Source organism: Periplaneta americana, chromosome 4, assembly GCF_040183065.1.
Source record: "Periplaneta americana isolate PAMFEO1 chromosome 4, P.americana_PAMFEO1_priV1, whole genome shotgun sequence".
NCBI classification, from domain to species: Eukaryota; Metazoa; Arthropoda; class Insecta; order Blattodea; family Blattidae; genus Periplaneta; species Periplaneta americana.
Genome location: NC_091120.1, coordinates 120639123 through 120661934, shown reverse-complemented (window position 1 = coordinate 120661934; position 22812 = coordinate 120639123). Strand labels below are relative to the sequence as shown.

At 34.3% G+C, this 22812-nt stretch overlaps 1 protein-coding gene across 7 annotated transcripts in view; it reads right to left on the bottom strand.

The window, feature by feature from the left end:
- Positions 1-22812, bottom strand: part of LOC138698156 (alpha-tocopherol transfer protein-like) — a 251949-nt gene that overhangs the window by 126373 nt on the left and 102764 nt on the right. The window contains exon 2 of one of the 7 annotated variants that reach the window (XM_069823903.1): positions 8985-9042. The exons of 2 other annotated variants lie outside the window; for them this stretch is intronic. Coding sequence is in view for 2 of the 5 variants with exons in the window: in XM_069823906.1 (XP_069680007.1) it covers positions 11448-11492 (45 nt within the window). In the remaining 3 variants the exon portion in view is untranslated. Of the gene's footprint in view, positions 1-831; positions 851-8984; positions 9043-11447; positions 11533-22812 lie in introns of those variants that run through there. 4 more of the 7 variants (XM_069823906.1, XM_069823901.1, XM_069823908.1 and 1 more) reach the window with 4 other exon arrangements.

Here is a 22812-nt window from a genome sequence, read left to right as displayed (position 1 = left end):
ATAACTCAAAAAGTCGATTTTTGTAGTTAGTGTCCTTTGACACTAAGCCGTCGATATGTCCATACATATTATGAAAAAATAATAATAATAACTTTTCCTTAGCATGTCGAGATGTCCCCAAATGACCCTATATGTGTATTATGTAAGAAATTAGCATGGAGTACTTACTTGTTCCAGTTGAATTTATGCACACTGATATATTCTCCAATAATGAATGAGTAACTGCTATTATTCACTGAAAATATTGTGTCTAATATAAGAAGAAATGCTAGAGAACGTGAGCATGAAACACACTCGTCACACGAGGCTTAGATCTGAATATAACATTTTGTCTGCCTGCTCTGCTCTGGTTTCTGACATCTCCTTCTTCAAGAGAAAATATTGTACTCTCTCCTTATTATTACTTGTATACCATAACATTGCATGTCTTCATGCTTTCATGAACCTGAGTTATGCATGGGTAAGCATGGCTGTCTTCACTCCGTTAGATGAAGTAACAATTTCTTTTTCTTTACCATTTATAGTAAATCTTCGTATCTGCTACTACGACTCAGTTGCTGGCTCGAGCACTTAGCTGCTAATCAATCCATATTTCGATTCCTGGGGTGGACAGAGATTTATCTCTATTCCACGAAATAATGTTTTTTCCCTTGTCTTGCATTTGTCCCGTGATGTCTTCGCGGTAGCCATATATTATGTGCTGACCACATAGTCAGGTGGACCCGCCATGTAAGAGAGTCTAGTGTTGGTATAAAGACAGGCCAAAATATCTACATAGTAATGTAACACCTCAAGAAGAATAAAAACTTTGAAATTATTCAACATATTTACCTGAACACCTGATGTTTCAAGGAACTAGAGATGTCATATTTTATTAATTTATGTAGGCTCTTTCTGCTCCTTCTTGTTCCATGACTATTGGAATTAAACAAAAGAAGCATTTGAATTCCAGCAATTGAGACGTGTCTTTACGGCAGAACTTGCTTTATCCACTATAGGGGAAGGTTGCCTTCAATGGACCACCTAACGATTTCTTATTATATCTGACAAAATCAATGCTTTAAAATTCAGTTTTTAGGCTTGAACAATTACTTTACTAATAAGGAACGATAAAATAAAGTTTTAGGGCTACATCTTATTTCTATATGTTTAAAAATTAGCTCATTAAAAATTCGGCTATTGGTCCATTGAAGGCGACAGGTTTCTATGAATGGACCACTGTGTTGCCATGAATGGACCAAAATAAAAATTTTAAAAATATCTCAAAATAATGTCTACAAATGACAAATCATAACAATAAAGAAACATACACTCGATTAATGGATGTTGAACTTACTTTTAAACCAATTGTAATCGTATTTTGAAACTGAAACCATGAAAAATACAGTCATTATCAGGGAAAGGATTTATATGTAAATACATATTTACTTATAAAGCTAATATAATTTATATTTTGCATTATCTTTATGTTTCACAATGTGTAGGGTTGAAAAATCCTACTTTTATTTTCCATATTTTTCCATATTTTAGAGTTTAGTACATATTTTCGTTAATTTCCATATATTTTCCATATTTCATATAAAACAGTCCATATTATATTAGGTTTAACAATAAAACAAAACAAAATTCCATTAACTTTTAAAAATACATTTCAACAATAGAGATTTAAACACATGTTCAGTAATCCCTTTAACATCAGAGTTATTTGAAAATTAGCAGTCCTATCAACAATGGGAAAGTAAGTTACAAAACTGTATTAATTTAATTTAAAATTTTTAACAGACTTCAGTTGTGCAGCTCAACAGTTAAATGCCAGTCAGAGTACACATAGGTTCAGTTTTGTAAATCATACTATAAAGACGGTAAATATGCCAAAAGTACGTCATTCAGTCAATTTAAAATCAAAACTAACAAGTTACATTTCAGAATTTAAAGAAGATGGTTTATCAACTGACAATAAAATATTATTTCGTAATTTGTGTCAGTGTGCAATATCATCTACACAAAAGTTCCTGGTGCAACAACACATTACAACTAGTAAACATCAGGCCAACAAACAACTAAATTCCAAGCAGAGACAATTGTTTTTAACACAACCAACAACATCGAATGTAAGATCTGAGTTTAACATCGACCTGTGCCGTTCTCTCATCTCTGCTGATATTCCTCTCTACAAACTAAAGAATAAGGTCTTCAGGGAATTCCTTGAAAAATATACTCAACATACAATCCCGGATGAGTCAACACTTAGGAAGACGTATGCTCCATCCATCTACGATGAGACAATACAGAAGATAAGAGATGAAATTAAAGATAGTTCAATTTGGGTTTCCATTGATGAGACTCCCGACAAAGAAGGTAGACTTGTTGGTAATGTAGTTATCGGTTTGTTAAGTGAACAATATTCTGAACGAATTCTTTTACATTGTGATGTTCTAGAAAAGTGCAATAACAAAACTATAGTTAAACTGTTCAACGAAGCTATGGGTATCCTGTGGCCAAAGGGTATTATGTACGATAATGTGTTATTCTTTATTAGCGATGCTGCCCCTTATATGGTCAAAGCTGGACAAGCATTATCTGTTGTATATCCTAAATTGACTCATTTTACTTGTGTGGCGCATGCATTTCATCGTGTGGCAGAAGTGGTCAGAGACAATTTCCCTAAAGTAGATTTGTTGATTTCATCAGTGAAAAAAGTATTTCTCAAAGCTCCCAGTAGAGTTAACGTGTTGAAAGAAATGTACCCTGAAATTCCATTGCCACCAAAGCCAATTTTAACTAGATGGGGTACATGGCTAGAAGCAGTTGAATATTATGCCGAACATATAGACTCTATTAACAATGTTCTCCTTGCATTGGACTCTGAAGATGCAGTCTCAATTGATACTGCGAAAACAGTTACCTGTGACATAAGTGTGAAGAATGACTTAGCTCACATTCAGCATACATTTTCATGCATCATAAAAACGCTCAAAAGTCTCCAAAATAGGCACCTTTCACTATCTGAAAGTTTTGAAATTATAAATAGTACTGTGGAACAACTGAATCGTGGTAGAGGTAAAGTTGCAGATGCAGTAAGAGCTAAGGTGGACACTGTACTTTCAAAAAACCCTGGATATGAAGAACTACAAAAGGTTGTTGCTGTGATGAGTGGTGAATCAACAGTGAAGATTAACTTGGACTTATCCCCAGCAGACATTGTGAAATTGAATTATGTACCAGTTACTTCTTGTGACGTCGAACGCTCTTTTAGTCAGTATAAATCTATCCTCAGAGACAATAGAAGAAGATTCACTTTTCAGCACTTGAAAGAAATGTTTGTAACCTATTGTTATGGTAACAGACAATAAAAATTGTGTTTTGTTGAAACTACATTGGAAGATAAGGTACGTCCATTATATTTTTTGTTTAGTTTGATTAAAATGTACCAATATTTAACGTACATAGTCATTTTTTTATAATTTTAAGTCCATATTTAATTCCATATTTTGGTAAAAATCCATATTTAATTCCATATTTTGGTAAAAATAACTACATATATATTTACATATTTCATATATTTTTAGTCCATATAAATCCGTTCCCTGGTCATTATCATTTCACTATTTTAAAGTTTTAGGCTGTTTCAAATGAACTACTATTGTAGCTAAAAAAAATTAGCAGACAACTTTAAATTACGAGACAGCAACATAATGATACATATAAAATTATTTTCTCGAGTCTGAGTTTATTCTTATACTGTAGATCAAACAGTACTTCATTTTCAAGACACACATGGCATGCAAAGCATTTCTTTTGACTCCCTCTAACATTTGCACCAGTTTCATGTACCGTACCCATTTCCTGCAAGACACACTGAATCATATTTTTCCTCATTGGTTTCTTCACACATTAAACAAAATCAGGAGTTGATTTTGATTGCTTCCTGATGGGTTCTTCATTATTTTCTTTTTTGGCTCACTTATTTAATTTTATTCTCCAGTGGTGAATATCAGTCCCTTTTTGAGGTTGACCTTGTCTTAGTCTTAGACCCAAGTTCAGCTTCTTCAAGAACTCTTTTGTAAGGTGAGACCGTTAACTTAATAGCTCTCTGGTGTGGTCTCTGGCCTCTCAACAAATGGGCTGCTGCCTGGGATAAAGGAGAGAGCGACATTAGACTGTGTTCTCTTTGCTAGATGTGGCATCATGACAATTCACGTGAATAATGATGGACGTATTAGGCCTGCAACTGGCATCAGAAACGGCGTCGTCTTCAGTTGTGAAATCCACTGAAGAAGAAAAGTGATGATCTTGAAAAATATCTCTATTCCCAGGCCAAACTCTTGCTTTACGAATGTACGAAATAAACTCATGGCTGTGAATAATGAAGCTGCTTTAGCATATGCCTTGCCTAAAACTATACTAATTTTTTGTTTACTTTCAGTCCCATGTCTCTAGGATATTCTTGTAAGCATTTCTCAGTTTCTTCAATCATCTTGCTGGGAGAGGCTGGACGAAAGCGGAATCAAGAGGCTGAGATGGGATGAAAGTGTCGAGTTAATTTCTACTGGAATTGATTTCCATGAATGATCCATTTTAAAATGCAGTCCATTTGTGCAAACTCCTACATATGTCATTTCATAATTTAATGTCATTTAGCGAATGTGCTCTGTACTTAAAGTTACTTTGAAATTGTAGTACAATTAACAAAAACATTTGAGCTTCTTGTTTAACCTACGTGTTTGCTGCCGCCACCAAAGACAACTCAGGAGTGACATATGCGAGGAGGAAATCCTGAGGTGACGTTTCACACACACGCAGTCAATATGACCAAGAATATGACATCGGTCCATTGAAAGCAACGGTCCATCGATGGCTACTCTCCCCTAAGTTATTTTTCAGGTAAAGCGAAAAACATATTTTCTATAATCTTGAGTCAGACTTCCTGAATTATTACTAACACTTTAAACTAAGAGCAAAATGACTACCAAGCAGGGAAATATAAAAATTACCAACATAACCCTAGTTATTCGGGTTTTTATTTTGGATAAGACTGGTTTTGAAGCAACAAAAGGTAAAATAGGTCGTATTAATGTACATCACTTTATTGAAAAGGCCACAGAGAAAACAAAATCAAGACATCTTGGCTTTACAGTCCTATAAATATTCCGCCTTGAAAATCACAATGTGAAATAATATTATTATTTTTCATCAATTTATTCAGAACACAAAAACCAAAATTAACACATTTTGGCTTATTTAACAGAATCAATATTGCAGCTTGCGCACTACAATTTATTTTGTGTGATTTTATTTGTTTCAGAACACAAAGGAAACAATATATGTTTGGCAAAGATATTATAGTAGAAAATATAATAATTTCCAATTCCCCGAAACATTAAAATAAAATAAATAAGTTTATGACAATTGACCTACTGTAGGAACACTCTAAAAACACAAGTTGCAAAAACAGAACAAGAAACATGTTATAAAATATAATTAATGAAAAGTTACAAGTATCCAAGTGCCTTTAAATCTGATTGCTACGTTTCACTTCTTATTCAAGGCAAGTGTTGCCTTCTGCACGCGGAACGATTGTGAATAAGTTCGTATGAAAGACAAGCAACTCATTCTTTTCCCAGTGTATCCCAGGATCCTTTTCTAGCAAATTCTTTACATTTACATCCTTCACTTCAGCGAGTTTACGACTACTCCTGGCAATTCTAAAGGAGGCATGTTCGTGTCTTGCAAACATTTTCCTTTTCTTTTCATCACTGAATTCACCACACCGATATATATAATACAGTGAGGTTCTCCCCTAACTATTACACCTCCCTGTACACCTCTACCAGTGATGGCGCTAGAAGTGGGCGAGGGAGGGCTTCTGCCCACCCAAACATTGTCCTGCCCACCCTTTCGCCCACCCTAATAAAACACCTTTTAAAACATTCAAGTTTAATTAATTTTGTGCAAAATACTAACAGTAGCCTATTGTTTACTATTTTCCAAACCATGGATTTATTAATGATTCAACAAATTCATTCTTCTGTTTTGATAGTGCATACAATTAATGACAGAATAGCTTGGTATAGAACTTATCACACAAGAGTCTAGATTTAACTTAACGTTTTGCTATCATTAGCGTTGCGAAATTATCTTTCCAGCTACGTTTGTTTTAAAATCCAGGTACTTTGCTCTAAAATCAGCTACTTATAAAATTGCATACCGTAGTTTCCCCTAATTGAATCACTGATTGGAAAAGGGAAGTATGTCCATGCACCTATGTTTTGAGAAAACTAATAAAAACTTATTAACACTTACAATATTGTTCCTACAGCTTTGTGATGCATTACAAACTTGTAGAACTAAGTTCCCTGAACTGTATGGTGGGTCGTTTCAGCGCATTCGATAAATATTTTTGAATCCATCCTCTTTTGAAGTTGATGGACATTCTTCCTTTTTCCAATAAATTAACAATTCTCATGGGTAATTAGCAAAGAAACTCAATTAAATACAGGTTTAATCTGCTATTTATTGTTAGTTAAATTTCTATTGTTAACACAGTGTGAATATTATTTAATTTCAGTCAAACATTTTAAGAATTTAATAAATTGTGCTGTTATATTAAAAATAATTTTAATTAACAATTTAACTAATAATCTTCTTCATCAGATTAGATAGGATTTCTTGTGGGCCATTGAATAATGTTGTTATAAAACTCCTGATACTCTGATGGAATATATTTAATTAATTTGTTAACGTCTTGCAGCTTCTTGGAATGTATAGGAACTTTGGAGTCGTATGTCATATTTCTAGGAGCAGATGGTGTTTCTCTTCCCTTAATAAAGTCTGTATGTCTTGCGGTCTAATCCATCTATCCATTCCGAAGAAACGACATAGCCTGGGGTTTTCTGTTTATAGATCAAATGCCGGCAGTTAGCAAGTGAAAACTTTTACTTCATGTGATCATTTAGAGCAATTTAAGATTTTTTTAAGAAGTGTGGCCACCATTCTTTAACATCAGTGATATCTTTATGTCCAATAATCTTGACTTGAAAAGCATTCTGTGGTTTTCTTGAATTAACTATCATCTCAACATATTGTTTCACAGAGTAGAATCTGTCTTGTTTTTTTGTATCACTCTTTTTATTACGGTGAAATCCCTACCGCACGGGAGTGACCTCGTACAGGAAAATAGTGCTGAATTACATGAAACTTGGCAGTCATTGTTCGATACATACGGCAACGTACAACAGTGTTATTGTCCACAACTGTGAAGTAACAGCGCCTCTGGCCGTGAAACCAGGTGGCCCGGGTTCGATTTCCGGTCGGGACTAGTTCCTGATTGAGGTTTTTTTCCGGCGTTTTCCCTTAACCCAACATGAGCAAATATTGGGTAACTATCTGTGTTGGACCCCGGACTCATTTCACTGACATTATCACCTTCATCACATTCAGACGCTAAATAACTTAAGCTGTTGATAAAGCGTCGTAAAACAACCTACTAAAAAACAGTGTTATTTCGATTCTGTCCGCCACAAGGATCACTAAACACATGTAGTTATTGAGAAATGTACTGACTTCAATGGGGCCTCGATTAGCTTGTCCTTCATGGTAGATATAAAACTGTGCTGTATTGTTTTCCTGGTTATGGATTCCAAATACAAAAAGCCACAGTTTTATTAAATAGAAAATTTTCTGTACAAGAAGACAAGAAAGGGAAACTTTTGCATAAGCCGAACATTAGGTTGACTGCGTCATTTCTTTCAGCACTTAATTTTATTACCTCTTGTTGTTTTATTTTATAAAATTTTGATGCTCGTCGTTTGTGACCTAACAATTCTGCGAAAGCCATCGTTTTGTATTTTCATTAAGAAAAAAATATTTAATTTTGGCGTCTTTGTACAGGTGAATGTTCTATCAGTGCCATTAGATACACATATTTCCTCTTTTTAGTTTTACCATCGTATAATGTAGTGATTATTTCCATTTGGTCTCCATCATTAAAATTTTCAAAACACCTTCTGGAACAACAATCTGCAGTATATATTATGCGTTCACAGAAATATTTAGCAATAGAAATATATCCAAATAACACATAAAACATACCAGATCTTTCCTTCATGATGGACCAGGCAGTTTTGCTGGCACAACTCCTCCTTTTGAAGTTACGTATTCTTTTCCTAAAGATCTAGATTTCTTGCGTTTTTCTTTTACATATCCATTAATATTTCTTACTCCCTTTCTTCTCCAGTGTATTTGTTCACTATCAGAATTACTTTCACTCAAGTTGATATGAATGATTTACAGACAACGAACTTACAACCATACTGACAGAAAATTAGCAAATTTAAACGAGAGACAGACTTCCTACCTGACATTTGGTGGTAATGCTTACAATATTGATTGGAAAAAGGAAGAAAGTCCGCACATTCTTCCTTATTCCACTAATTGAAAATTTTACTGGGCTGTTACTTCATTGTTATTACTGGTAGACTCTTCCTTTTTCCACTAATCGATGGGTGGATGGCTCAAGAAAAAAATGTATATCTCAGTCTATTTTCGAAAAAATTGGACTTTCTTCCTTATTCCAATCAGTGATTCAATTATGGTCCACATTTTCCACATTTTTCTTTGTATTACTATTCATCCAGAGTAAGTGAAATTTTGACTTCGGACTCTTGTAAGTTTATATTAAATAAATATTGGCATATGTCAGTGGCGTATCCTGACCTTTGAGCTAAGGCATGCAACACAAAAAGATTTATCTTAAGAAGCATAGACTCCAATATCTAGGTGCCTATTCATATTGCTCATATAATACAATAATCAATCAGACATTTAAAAATGATCATGCTATTTTTCATAACATGTAAGTTTTAATATTAAACGCATTTCAGAATTAAGACATACCGTAAAAGGAAATAGCAATGTAAACAGTAGTAGTCTATATAAATTACATTAACAGCTTCTTTTCAGTCATTAAAAATGATAACACTCACCTATAGTTTGAAGGAAAATTCCACCCTCCTGGTCTTTTTGCAGAACTCCTCAGTGACCCTGTCAAAGAAGGCAGGGTTGACTTTCATGTCTAAAAGTAGATCTTTTTCAATTGACATCATTGCCAATGCAGTCAGACGTTCTTGCCCTAGAGAATTTCTCTGGAAGGTTTTTATATGTTTCAAAGCCGGAAACGAACGCTCTACTGATGATGTAATTGAAGGAATAGTCCTAAATAATTCACACAATTTATTAAGTTCCTGTAGACCATTGTGAAGGCCGTTTGAAATTAAACACTGGTGAATATCTCCCAAACCCTTTCCCTTGAAATGCTCAGAATTATAAAAGCCTCTGAGTTCAGCTTTCAATCGCACGAAGTCAAAAAATTTGCCGTACACTTTCTCTAACTGGGAAAATTGTTTCTCCGGGAAATTTTGTGAAAATTGTGAAAATTTTGAACAATCTATGAGCTCCAGAAAATATAATTCTGGCAGTGAAGAAAAACGTGATTGAAGCTGCAGTGTTGCCGTGTCATAGATTTCGCTATAAAGTCTCTTATATTCTTCTTGCACTGTTAACACACTGTCTGGCTTTCGTCTTTTCTTCGGTGGCTCACATGACTGCTGCGTTTCTTGCCAAATATTTTCAAAGCCGTTGTTGCGTTTTGAAAGTAAAGTTTCCTTCAAGTTATGAATTTCCTTCGAACAATAGGTAATATCTAAACACTTCGATTGTAAAATATTGTATAGCACATCTGTAAATGAGTACATGTCTTCAAATAAGTTCAGAAAAAAATTAAATTGAAAATCACGTAACTTGGTTAATTATCCATCTGCTTCCTTTAAAACAGCATTATCCCAGTTTCCAGGGGCTTCTAGGATGGCCACAAATAATTCTTCTAGTTGATCACGATATTGGGAAAGAGTTTATATTAATCGAGTTCCACCTCGTAGGAACAAGTCGAGGGAATCGTTTTTGGACATTAGTTCTCTTTGTTGAAGAGCTAAAAAATGACGCAAAGCCGCTATACGGCAAGCACTAATGCAGGAAACAGACTGAGACAACACTAAATTCAACTTGTGTGCGTAACAGTGTATAAAAATTGCCTCAGGAATGATTTCCTTAACCCTAGCCTGTACCCCATTTAGTTGACCTGCCATAACCGCAGCTCCGTCATAAGTCTGGGCAATCAGTTTATCTCTACATTCAAATCTAGCTAGAACTTCCATAACCAGAGTCGCTAGTTTTATTGCACTTCGATCAGAACTGACGTCACTGAATCCTAGAAATCTTTCCACAAGAACGTCGCCATGTATATAACGCAACACTGCAGATAACTGAGATAAATTGGTAATATCTGAAGTCTTATCTAGCATAATTGAAACGAATTTTGTTGTCTTAATTTGTGACTTGATTTCCTGAATCATAACTGCGCCAATGCTTTGAATTAAGTCTTTTTGAATTGAAGGTGATGTTCCCGTGAAAACTGTTGAGATTGCAAAATGATGTTTTAATTTACCGTCAAATTCGGCAAGTAAATATAAGAGTTCAACATAGTTGCAGCGATTGTTAGAGTCCTCGCTCTCATTGTGTCCGCGGAAAGCCAGTTCCTGTTTTCCTAAAAAGCATGTCACAGATGTTAATCTTTTCAGAATTTCGCGGTTTTCTTTCACAGTTTCATTATGCCTAATAATGCTCCCTCGTTTTTGTTTATCTAGTTGTAAGTCTATTCTATTTTTCCCGAATGTCCCCAAAGTTATGAGCGCATGGATGTGAGAGTCTGATTTTTCATGTCTTGATATCGCAGTATGTAAATTATTCAGATCTGAATAGCCACGTTTCTTACGGTTCCATGGGGAACTGTCGTTTCCAAATAGCAAACAGGGCCAACAAAATAATTTACACGGTACTTCAGAACTGCATAACCAGACAGTTTTATTATACAGATTCGGATTAAAATTTCGCACGCAAGTTTTGTTCTCTGATTTCAAGTTCGTGAGATGGGGAATTGGCCGTCCATTTTTCACAATAATAAATTACTCATCTATAGTTCGGGCATGGAAAGGCTTCTCAAATAAATTTATAATAATGTCTTCTTTATCCATAACTAATGAACATTAATTCTTCATAAACTATATACATACAGTAGGCTAAATAAAAATATAACAACGGAACACTTATTATTTCACAATAAAACTTTCTACACACACATAACTTTTACTGTACCACTTGGAATTCTCACACCAACTGAGCTGGGGTTGCTTCTGCTGGGGATTAGTCAGTTTTATTGCTTTAACGGTATTTCGACAATGGGTGAGGGTGGGAAAAAAGAATTCTGTTCCCGTTCATATAAACCTAAAGCAAATAGTTGTACGTAGTTCACGATTAGCCCAATATGTGGCAGTTATTTTTTACAAACACAGTGACAAGTGCCTCTGTCTTCAGGACCATTACGAAATTACTACCTGCTGTCCTCGAATGCAGTTTTTGAATTGCATGCAGCAAGCCATTTCCCGTCCACATTTTACCCAGTAGCGTCACAGAAACCAGTGTTCAGATGACGTCACTGAATGTAGCCACATAAGCCGAGTACAGTGTCTGTATCGTTGCTTACGGGATTACACAAGCTGGCGCCAAAGAGTTTGTAATATATTGCAAACTCTTTGGCTGGCGCATAGCACGATTGAGAGTAGGTCTCTGTGAGTCATGACAATTTCTGCCGCTAGGTTCGCCTCGCTGCCCTAAGAAATGATGAATAGTACCATTACAAAGCATTGTGTACCGTGAAAATAGTTCGATTAATTGTGCATTACTGATTGAGTACGAATATTATAAATATGCCAAGCATATTACAGTGTTATTTGAAGTTTGTTCAGCTATCTTTATAGCTTGCTTTTTAAATTACATATTGTCTGTCTTAGTTTTCCAATAAGCTGATTTTGTTTCCGAATTGTCCTAGTATTTTTTTTACGTTGTAATGTAATGGCTTTGGGAATTTTTTTACTTTCAATTGAGCACTGTGTGGCTATAGTTTTTTATGTGCTTCATAGATTTCTTCAATTGACACATTTGCTTCATTGAAAGCTGATGTACTATGTTCAACATTGGGTTTATTTTTCTTAGCAGGATGGATGTTATTCACCACTTCTGTTATCCTTCTTTTGTTGCGTCTACTTATGTTTGAAACATTTTGTTTATGTTTTGGAAAATCATCAAAGACGGATGGTACCACATTAGGAAGCAAACGTTTTAATGTTGTGCTAATGCTAAAATCAGCTTCTTTGAAATGTCTCCTGCAGACACGTGATTTCTTGTTTGGCGTCCAAAGAGTCCTTGGTTTGTCCCCTTCGCGAGAAATGGCTACACACCACTTATTTCTTAGTCCTTCATCTTGTGGAAAACAATGAAACGAAAAATCACATTCTTTATTCTGGTTCGAGTTGCACAATGGCGCACAGCAGTAAACCATTTCATCACACAAATTACAGGCTAACTTCCTAATTTAATAAATGCTAATTCAAAATATATTTACACGCACTAAAATACTACAGCGTTTACTATTACTATGCTCAATAGATTAATCAGTAGGCCTATAGAAATGTTTTCACCACTGCAAGAAAAAATCGCGCAATAATTATACTTCTCAGTTATTGTGACGTTCGTATTTTTTTTTTAAAAAGAGAGGGAAAAGTAAGGCCTTCTTGCTAATGCTTAATTATGAATTCAAGGAAATTAAAGATAATGCAGTAGCTTAATTAGTTGCAATACCTTATTTAATAACAATATTAATAATATTAGGTGAAAAGGGTAGGCTATAGTGCGTATATGTAAGATGTCAAGTTAATTTATTTCCGGAAATGTTTGGTGTATGAACTAAAGTACAGAGCAGATAGTCCCTCAGTTTATATGTAATATGTTTTAATATCAAGAATGACAGCCTTTTATTGTAATATAATTGAGGAGTAGAAGTTTGGAAATTACGTCTATTGTCCATAAAATATTGTACGAAGCATTTAATAAGCAATGGTGAGTCCTTTAAATGTCCCAAATGTCAATGTCATTTAAGTGTTCTGCTATGAATATTTAGGGCAGAACAGCGCTCAGAGCGGCGGAATTGGCATTACCAGGGAACCACTTCAGACTCGTTTTTCAAGCGCTATGCGCCAGCTTGTGTAATCCAAAGACGTTATAATAGTGTGTAATCTCGTAAGCAACGGTCTGTATAAAGACAGTGTGGACAATAGCACAGTTCACGCCCACCGCCGCCATTAAGATTCCATGACGAGCATATGTTCCTATGCAACTAATGAAAGAATCGTAATTGGAACATATTTATATGATGTTTTTCCTTTCTTTAAAACATTTTTCTGTCACATATAGTGCTTGAATGCGTTAGCAAAGGTAATTTGGCAGGTGTTTTATTATAATTGGCAGTGATATAATATAGCAATACGTAATGAAATTTAGGTTTAAAGAAGCCGATTCATAGAAAGGAATAGGGGTTGTTTCGCATTATTCCTGTCCGCTGAGAAGCTATGAATAAAGCCATAGGAAAGGAAGAAGAATGGGAAAACCATTTTTGTATATTTTCTTGAGATAAAAATATTAGGGTCAACTTTCTAAACTGAAAACTTGAATGGGCTGCGCAGTGAACGAGTCAACGCATATCATAAAGAGGGGGAAGGAAGGGTGGATAATTTTTTACAATCTCTTGGAAAGATTCTGAATAAAGTCTTAAAAAAGGAATGAGTCTCAATTTCTAAACGGACCCATGAAAAGACTGCACGGTCAAGAAGTGTGATATATTCCAAGGTTTAAAGAAGCCCCTTCGTAAAAAAAAGAACAGGGGTTGTTTCACATTATTCCTGTCCCTGAGAAGCTATGAATAAAGTCGTAAAAAAGGATGAAGGATGCAAACGCTATTTCTATATATTTTTTCTGGAGATAAGTAATAGAGTCAACTTTCTAAACAGAAACCTTGAATGGGCTGCCCAGTATAGCCGTCAGTCTTGGACAAAAGGTCCTACAGTATTTTTTTTTTTTTTAGCTTTGAAGGTTTCATTTTTATTGTTTTTGAGAGGGTCTCTTGAACTGCAATTTTTAACATAAACTTTTTGTTCTTAAACTTTCTATTTCCCCCACCCTTCTTCATCCCCTTCTATGCCCATCGTTTTTTATATTTTAGCCTCAGTCTGTCTGGAAAATCAGTCGAGTTCACTTAGTTAATCTTGACCTACGTTTCGCCAGTTTTGTGATAGTTTGTCAATGTGCAGTGTCTTACAATAGTGCTAAGTATGAGTTCTTCGGAGAGTGTATGTGAATCCACGCGTAGAAGAAGAGGTATAGAGACTCCCGAGAAGAAGAAATTAATTCGTGGTGAATCTAAATTGAAACTAGAATCTCGACAACAAAAGTATAGGGGGGAATGGGAACAAGATTCTATGTTCAAAGGAGGGATACGACCTGTAGTAGGGGTACCGAATAAAGCATATTGCAGAGCGTGTAGATGGGAAACTGGCGAAATTGAGTAATTTGAGGGAACATTCAAATACTGAGAAACATTTGAAGTCTGTCAAAGGACTTGTTCAGGGGCAGCGTACTTTGTTTCAGTGCAATTCACAACCAAGTAGGAATGTACATGCCGACGCGAATACTTCTATTAAAAGAGCAGAAATTTTATGGGCTGGGTTAATAGCTAATAATATCAACCCTAGATTATGTATTTTTCAAAATGTGTTGAACTGACGATAAATCATCTTCAATTTGTAAATATTATATGTAGGGCTACATAATTATACAATATATATTTAAATGAAATTTAGGACGTAAATAGTGATTTAATTTCAAGACGTACGTGTAAATAGTGATTTAATTCCCACGTGTAGACTAAATACTGATTTCATTTCAAGACGTATCATGGAGGACAACAATGCTGCATCAGAAATTGGTGAGTTTAATATTCAAAAACTTATTATTAGAATTATTTTTATTCGTTCTTGATTACGATTATACACTTTTAACACTTAGGTACATATTACTAATCTAATTGTTAAACTTGTTAAATTAAAAACTTTTTAAAATTCACTGTGTAAAATAATGAAACTACAGTATTATGGAACTTTATCATAGTGACTAGTTTCGGCATAAAGTCTCGCCGTTAATTTAACAAGTTTAACAATATTACGTTAATAATATAACCGTGTAATCAAGAATGAATTTGCAAGTCGATACAAATTAATTATATCTTCTTGGTTCTTAGGTTATTATTAGTAGAATATTATTATGTAAAGTAATGTACACATGTATTAATTTAAAGATAATTGTGAGCGTTATTTTGGTTTATTTTCATATTTTTATTTGGATACCCAATTCTAAATTTATCCCTACTTTACTTTAAAGGGCGTTCATACTACCAGATGTTCATACAAAGTAGGTTAGTATAACAACTGTCATACAGTAGTAAATTTAAGTTCGGGATCTTTGACGCTGTAAATCAAGAGACCCGTGTTCTTTAGAAAATTCAGGTAGTCGTTTTTAAAGGGAAACTCACTTTCTTTCTTCGTTTGGTTCTCCATTTAGGTGTTTACTAAAATACAGCAATAATAATAATAATAATAATAATAATAATAATAATAATAATAATAATAATAATAATAATATTAATAATAATAATAATAATAATAATAATAATAATAATTATAAGTATAACATTTCATAGGTAGCTGGTTTTAGAGCAAAGTAGCTGGATTTTGATACAGATGTGCTGGAAATGTAGTTCCGAGGTTGGCAATGGGATAGGATAGCTGATAGGAAGTGTGTGCTGCTAGGTTTTGGTCTAAGGAGAATGACAATTAAATGCTATACATTTTATGAGAAAAATACTAGTAAGAATGTTATTCCATCCTGTTATGAAGTTATGAGGAATGTTATAGGAATCAACATGCAGATTACATACTGGTACAGAATAATTGTGAAAAGTTCGAAACAGATTTATTAGATCCATTTATCCAATGCAAATCAGTTTTCCGATAAAGGAAATCACATTAAAAATATATGTAACAGATCCAGTGTTTCATACAAAAGAATATTATGAAATAATTATGCAATACAAATTACAACTTGGAGTTACAAACAAACTTGGTTATGACTAAATATGACTGGTTCTAAGGAAAATAATAAAAATAAAATATGTATAATAAACGTAGCTGTACATACAAATGGACAGTAGGAAAATTAGGCATAAGTTTATAAAGAAATGTATAAGAAAATCAGTCTGCATCTGAGGAAATAATATAACAAAGCATACATAAGAAATCTAAGAATTATAAATAAAATGCAAACTAACTAGAATGTGAAACGATTAACTCTAGTGAGAACGACTGTAGTCCTAATTATTTTATTATCTGTCATTTATAAAAGTGTACATATTATGTAATTTTAATCCTTGACTGTGAAAAAGACATGAGTCAGGAAACCAAATTTTATAGGAGGTAGACTACAGGAAAATGTATAGGCCTATATCCTAACAATGCAATAGACTCTTTTCTAAATTTAGTTACGGTACTCAGAAAGTACCCATGCTAATGGTTACTTTAGTGAGTAAAATTGTGCTTTTTTTTTTTCATATGAGTTTTGTGCATTTAGTAAATTTAATTTAATGTTCTTTCAGAAAATTAAATGCAATTTAGACTCCTTCCTCTTTCATTCTAAAAGATTAAATTATATCAAAAGATGAATACATAAAAACACACACCTCAGAAATATAGAAACAATGAACTAGAGAATTGTTAGAATGTACAATGCATGCTAACTGACTTACTACTGTTCTTATTGATGAGTCCACTAATTCCTTTCTTTCCTGCTATTTTCAATCTGAAGACAATGAATCTACTATTTATATGCTTCCTCAAATTGTGACATGGAGGAATATGACACATGGGTACATTTTCCATTAACTCTTTATAGAAAAACTTCAGATTCACATTGTTGTCTTTGACATCATTCCGATGCCCAATAAATATTTCCTCAAGTTGCACAAAACATTGGAATGTTACATTATTACAAAAAAAAACAGTGATGAATGAGTGAGACGTTTTATTCCTGACAATCTTGCATATTCGCATGATTTGTCATATGTTTTTGACCTAAGACTCTCAATGCATGCATCACAAACTTTAGTGGTTCTTTTAATACTTGTTATTAAATATCCACATATATTATAGAGAGAGTTCATCTCGTAACAATTTAGTTGCCTTACTACTGTGTTGCCAGTTGTAGGGATGACTGGCAATGTAACTGGAACTTCGCTGATGCCTGAAGAATCTTGTTGCTCACTTGTAACATCACTTGACTGTTGTGGAAGAATATAAAATAAAAGTCGGCTAAGAGCTCCCTATCATCATTTTCATAGCTTTCATTTTTGACGCCTTTTAGAAACTGTGATACACACAATAATTTTAGGTTACTTCTAAATTGCGATGCATTTGGAATCACTTGCTTTGCCCTAATAAGACCAAAGAGATTTTCTAGGCAATCTTGAGTGAACCTACAGGTTAAAAGAAAATCATAAGATTTTTCACCTAAAAGAACACTTTGGAGATCTAAGATAGACTGTGTAGATATCAGTACACCTGTTTGGGAAGGCTTCCAAGATGCTTTCTGTCCAACCTTCAGTTCAGTGAATATATACATAAAATCTCTTAAAAAGGTGACTGCTCTTTCATACATTTCTGGATTATTGTTGCTCAATGCCATCGATGGATGCCTAGATGTCATTAAAGAAAACCACTCCTCCACAGTATCAATAAACCAAGCAGTTGTCTGGAATTCCGGTGTACCTGTTGCCTCTGCAATGAATTTCAGTGCACTACTGACCTCGTTGTTTAGCACATTGGTTGATGTAGACACCCTCATTGTCTGAAAAGGATAATATTCAATATTTAATACATAAATAAAGCATTTAGTCATATATGCAACAAAATAAATAATACATATAAATACTACTGTATTACCTGAAAATGTTTAGGAGTCATGTCCTGTTGAGTTAATTTTAGTGCCAGCTTGAAGCGTAATTTGTCTTGTTCAGCAATAAGACACTGAATATGCTTAGCACTGATGATATTTGTAGGCAAATTATATTTGTCTTTTATTGTATCAGGAATTACTATTACAACATTATTAACCAGCATACTTCTGATGTTCTTCAATAAGTGTGGTACATCAGCCAGAATATATATTTTTCTCGACTCATCAAGAGGATGTGGAATGTAATTTATAATTTTAGTGTATCGTCCAGAAGTGATATTCCAAGCTTTCCACAGTGCCTGATTAGATCCTCCCATATCAGATGTGATACTCATGACATTTAAGCCCAGGTTTTCTGTTTTCTCAATAACCTCTATTAAAATGTCTTTGAAAACAGATCCATTGACAGAATTCCCCGTGAAATAATATTCCACTATCTGCTTCCAACGAGAAGTTATTCCACCAAGCATAATTACTAATGCGTGTGTGGCAATTCCAGAAAGTCCTGGTAAATTAACATTACCTAAATACCTATTTACTGACGGATCATAGGTTTGTGACGGAGTTATTGCCATTTCATCCATCACAATGACGCAATCTTTTTCCTGTAGGACAGAAAAGGAATCAACTTTAATTTTCAGAAAATCGAATACTTCATTTAGAATACCACTTTCGAACTGAAGAGATTGTAGTCTACAGCGTAGAGTCCTCAAGGAAGGCAAAGGGATTCCCTGATTGAGATTCTCCTTGTATCCGCTGTTTCCACACAAGAATTTCAATTTCAGGGCTTTTTTTTTTACTGTAGCATTACTCCACTTCATAAAAGCTGGACTTTTGCGCTTCAAAGCTCTTATTTGATCCTCGTTAAAAATACCTCTTAAGAGCCGAGAATCAGACGACTGTGTCTGTTCCCGTTTTAATTTCTGCAACTCTTTTCTATATTTGTGTGACTTTGCGAGTAATGCATTGTAACGTTTAGAATACAAATTTAATTTCTTCACTAATGCTGAATTATTATCTTTATCTACTAAAATTTTGTTTCCCAAGTTGTTTGTTACATATTCCGGTTGTGGATCTGCTTGTTCTGTAAGAATGTTTGTTACAGATTCCGGTTGTGGATCTGCTTGTTCTGTAAGAATACTGGTAGCAACAGTTTCTTCAGCAAAATTCTCTGTTGTAACACTATCAGCGCATATAGCAAAACTACGATCTTTTGGTGCATTTCTCGGGTTTTGTGGTTTGGAAAAACAAAAGAGAGTTGGTACAGCATTTGCCTTCAATCTTCTTGTACCATCCACCCTAGTTTTCTCCCACTTTGAATTTTCAAAATGCACTTCACACAGCACAGAAGCATTAGTTGGAAACCAACCATCATGTTTAACTTTAGTAGCCCATATCTTCCTCCTTGCTGGATCCTTTAGGAATTTTTTTACAATAAAACCTTTTTCCGATCTATTTGTGCACCCGTAAGCTGCACAGTCTACCATTTCGCACTATTACCATATAAATCACTCCATCTATAACATAAAATACACGAATCTAACTACGTATTCTGCTATCCCGTCAGCGATGTTTGGAAACTTAATGGCGGCCGCGGTTATATTATTAAAGTAATATTGTTAAACTTGTTAAATTAACGGCGAGACATTATGCCGAAACTAGTCACTATGATAAAGTTCCATAATACTGTAGTTTCATTATTTTACACAGTGAATTTTAAAAAGTTTTTAATTTAACAAGTTTAACAATTAGATTAGTAATATGTACCTAAGTGTTAAAAGTGTATAATCGTAATCAAGAACGAATAAAAATAATTCTAATAATAAGTTTTTGAATATTAAACTCACCAATTTCTGATGCAGCATTGTTGTCCTCCATGATACGTCTTGAAATGAAATCAGTATTTAGTCTACACGTGGGAATTAAATCACTATTTACACGTACGTCTTGAAATTAAATCACTATTTACGTCCTAAATTTCATTTAAATATATATTGTATAATTATGTAGCCCTACATATAATATTTACAAATTGAAGATGATTTATCGTCAGTTCAACACATTTTGAAAAATACATAATCTAGGGTTGATATTATTAGCTATTAACCCAGCCCATAAAATTTCTGCTCTTTTAATAGAAGTATTCGCGTCGGCATGTACATTCCTACTTGGTTGTGAATTGCACTGAAACAAAGTACGCTGCCCCTGAACAAGTCCTTTGACAGAATTCAAATGTTTCTCAGTGTTTGAATGTTCCCTCAAATTACTCAATTTCGCCAGTTTCCCATCTACACGCTCTGCAATATGCTTTATTCGGTACCCCTACTACAGGTCGTATCCCTCCTTTGAACATAGAATCTTGTTCCCATTCCCCCCTATACTTTTGTTGTCGAGATTCTAGTTTCAATTTAGATTCACCACGAATTAATTTCTTCTTCTCGGGAGTCTCTATACCTCTTCTTCTACGCGTGGATTCACATACACTCTCCGAAGAACTCATACTTAGCACTATTGTAAGACACTGCACATTGACAAACTATCACAAAACTGGCGAAACGTAGGTCAAGATTAACTAAGTGAACTCGACTGATTTTCCAGACAGACTGAGGCTAAAATATAAAAAAACGATGGGCATAGAAGGGGATGAAGAAGGGTGGGGGAAATAGAAAGTTTAAGAACAAAAAGTTTATGTTAAAAATTGCAGTTCAAGAGACCCTCTCAAAAACAATAAAAATGAAACCTTCAAAGCTAAAAAAAAAAAAAATACTGTAGGACCTTTTGTCCAAGACTGACGGCTATACTGGGCAGCCCATTCAAGGTTTCTGTTTAGAAAGTTGACTCTATTACTTATCTCCAGAAAAAATATATAGAAATAGCATTTGCATCCTTCATCCTTTTTTACGACTTTATTCATAGCTTCTCAGGGACAGGAATAATGTGAAACAACCCCTGTTCTTTTTTTTACGAAGGGGCTTCTTTAAACCTTGGAATATATCACACTTCTTGACCGTGCAGTCTTTTCATGGGTCCGTTTAGAAATTGAGACTCATTCCTTTTTTAAGACTTTATTCAGAATCTTTCCAAGAGATTGTAAAAAATTATCCACCCTTCCTTCCCCCTCTTTATGATATGCGTTGACTCGTTCACTGCGCAGCCCATTCAAGTTTTCAGTTTAGAAAGTTGACCCTAATATTTTTATCTCAAGAAAATATACAAAAATGGTTTTCCCATTCTTCTTCCTTTCCTATGGCTTTATTCATAGCTTCTCAGCGGACAGGAATAATGCGAAACAACCCCTATTCCTTTCTATGAATCGGCTTCTTTAAACCTAAATTTCATTACGTATTGCTATATTATATCACTGCCAATTATAATAAAACACCTGCCAAATTACCTTTGCTAACGCATTCAAGCACTATATGTGACAGAAAAATGTTTTAAAGAAAGGAAAAACATCATATAAATATGTTCCAATTACGATTCTTTCATTAGTTGCATAGGAACATATGCTCGTCATGGAATCTTAATGGCGGCGGTGGGCGTGAACTGTGCTATTGTCCACACTGTCTTAATACAGACACTGTAAAGCCGAGAACACCGTAGCGCCACACGTCTAAAGGTGCTTACACACTTAGCGAACGAACAACGAACGAATGATGAAGCAAAACTTCGTTGTGCGTTCGCTGTTTGAAGCGACGTACAAATCATCAGCAAATTGTCAGAAAACATTCAGATTCGCTGATTGTCTGCTATAAAGGCAGACGAAAATATAATTATAGCATGTGCAGGCCTGTTTCATAAACACTAATAATATTAAGTAATAGTAGGCTATTACAGTCATGAAAACAATTTTATTAACCGACTAAATTCTGTTTCATAAACGTTTTGCACGAGTCATAAAATACTTACAGTAGCCATATGATTTGAGGTTAAGGCTGATAAACATAATCAAGTAGGTCTGCACTCTACAGCTATTTATATTATTCTCTCTGTTAACAGTTGTTGAATGAAATAAGTTTTGAAGTACTATCTTTAATAGCAACAACAGAGTAAATCGTAATATGTGTGAAGGTTTGGGAGACAATTTATTTCAGATAAGATTGTAAATCACTGCAACTCGAAGTTATTGTTTCTGTTATTTTGATTCAGTTGATTTACGAGTAAAAGAAACAATAAGATAAATCTAAAATATTGTGAACAGATATTTATCATTCCTAATTGTTCACGTTTCTGCTGTTGTAAAGTTTGCAATTCCAAAAACAGTGTATCAGTGACAGAAGCATGTGTGTGCGCGCGCGTGTGTAAAACTTGCACCTCCTTATCTAAAGAAGTACCATATGAAAATGTTAAGCAGTGAAAACTTTTGATGACAATATTGTAGCAGCCTTAAGGACAGTGTTAACGACAGAGTTGGTGGACCCTGCAAAGCGTCTTATGTAAGATATATTCAAGTTCCATTATAATTCGGAATACTGCGCAAGTACTTATTGGTGCAAGCGTAAATAAATACACATAAAAATTACTCTTTTACCAAAAAATAAATAAGTAATGCAATAACGACATAAGTACTTACGCGGTGAAGTCGTTCCCAGAAAATATCGTGTTTGAGTTTGAAGGTGTGGATGTTGTAGAAGATTAATGTTATGACGAAATTAATACAAATACTGAAATTGTCTTAATGGGTTCTTATTGATGATTATGTTGTAAGTAGTATTTTCAAGAAGTTACCTGATTATACAAAATGCAAATATGTTCTAATTAGAGATTGTGATGTGGAATTGTAGATACAGTACCTATAAATCTCGT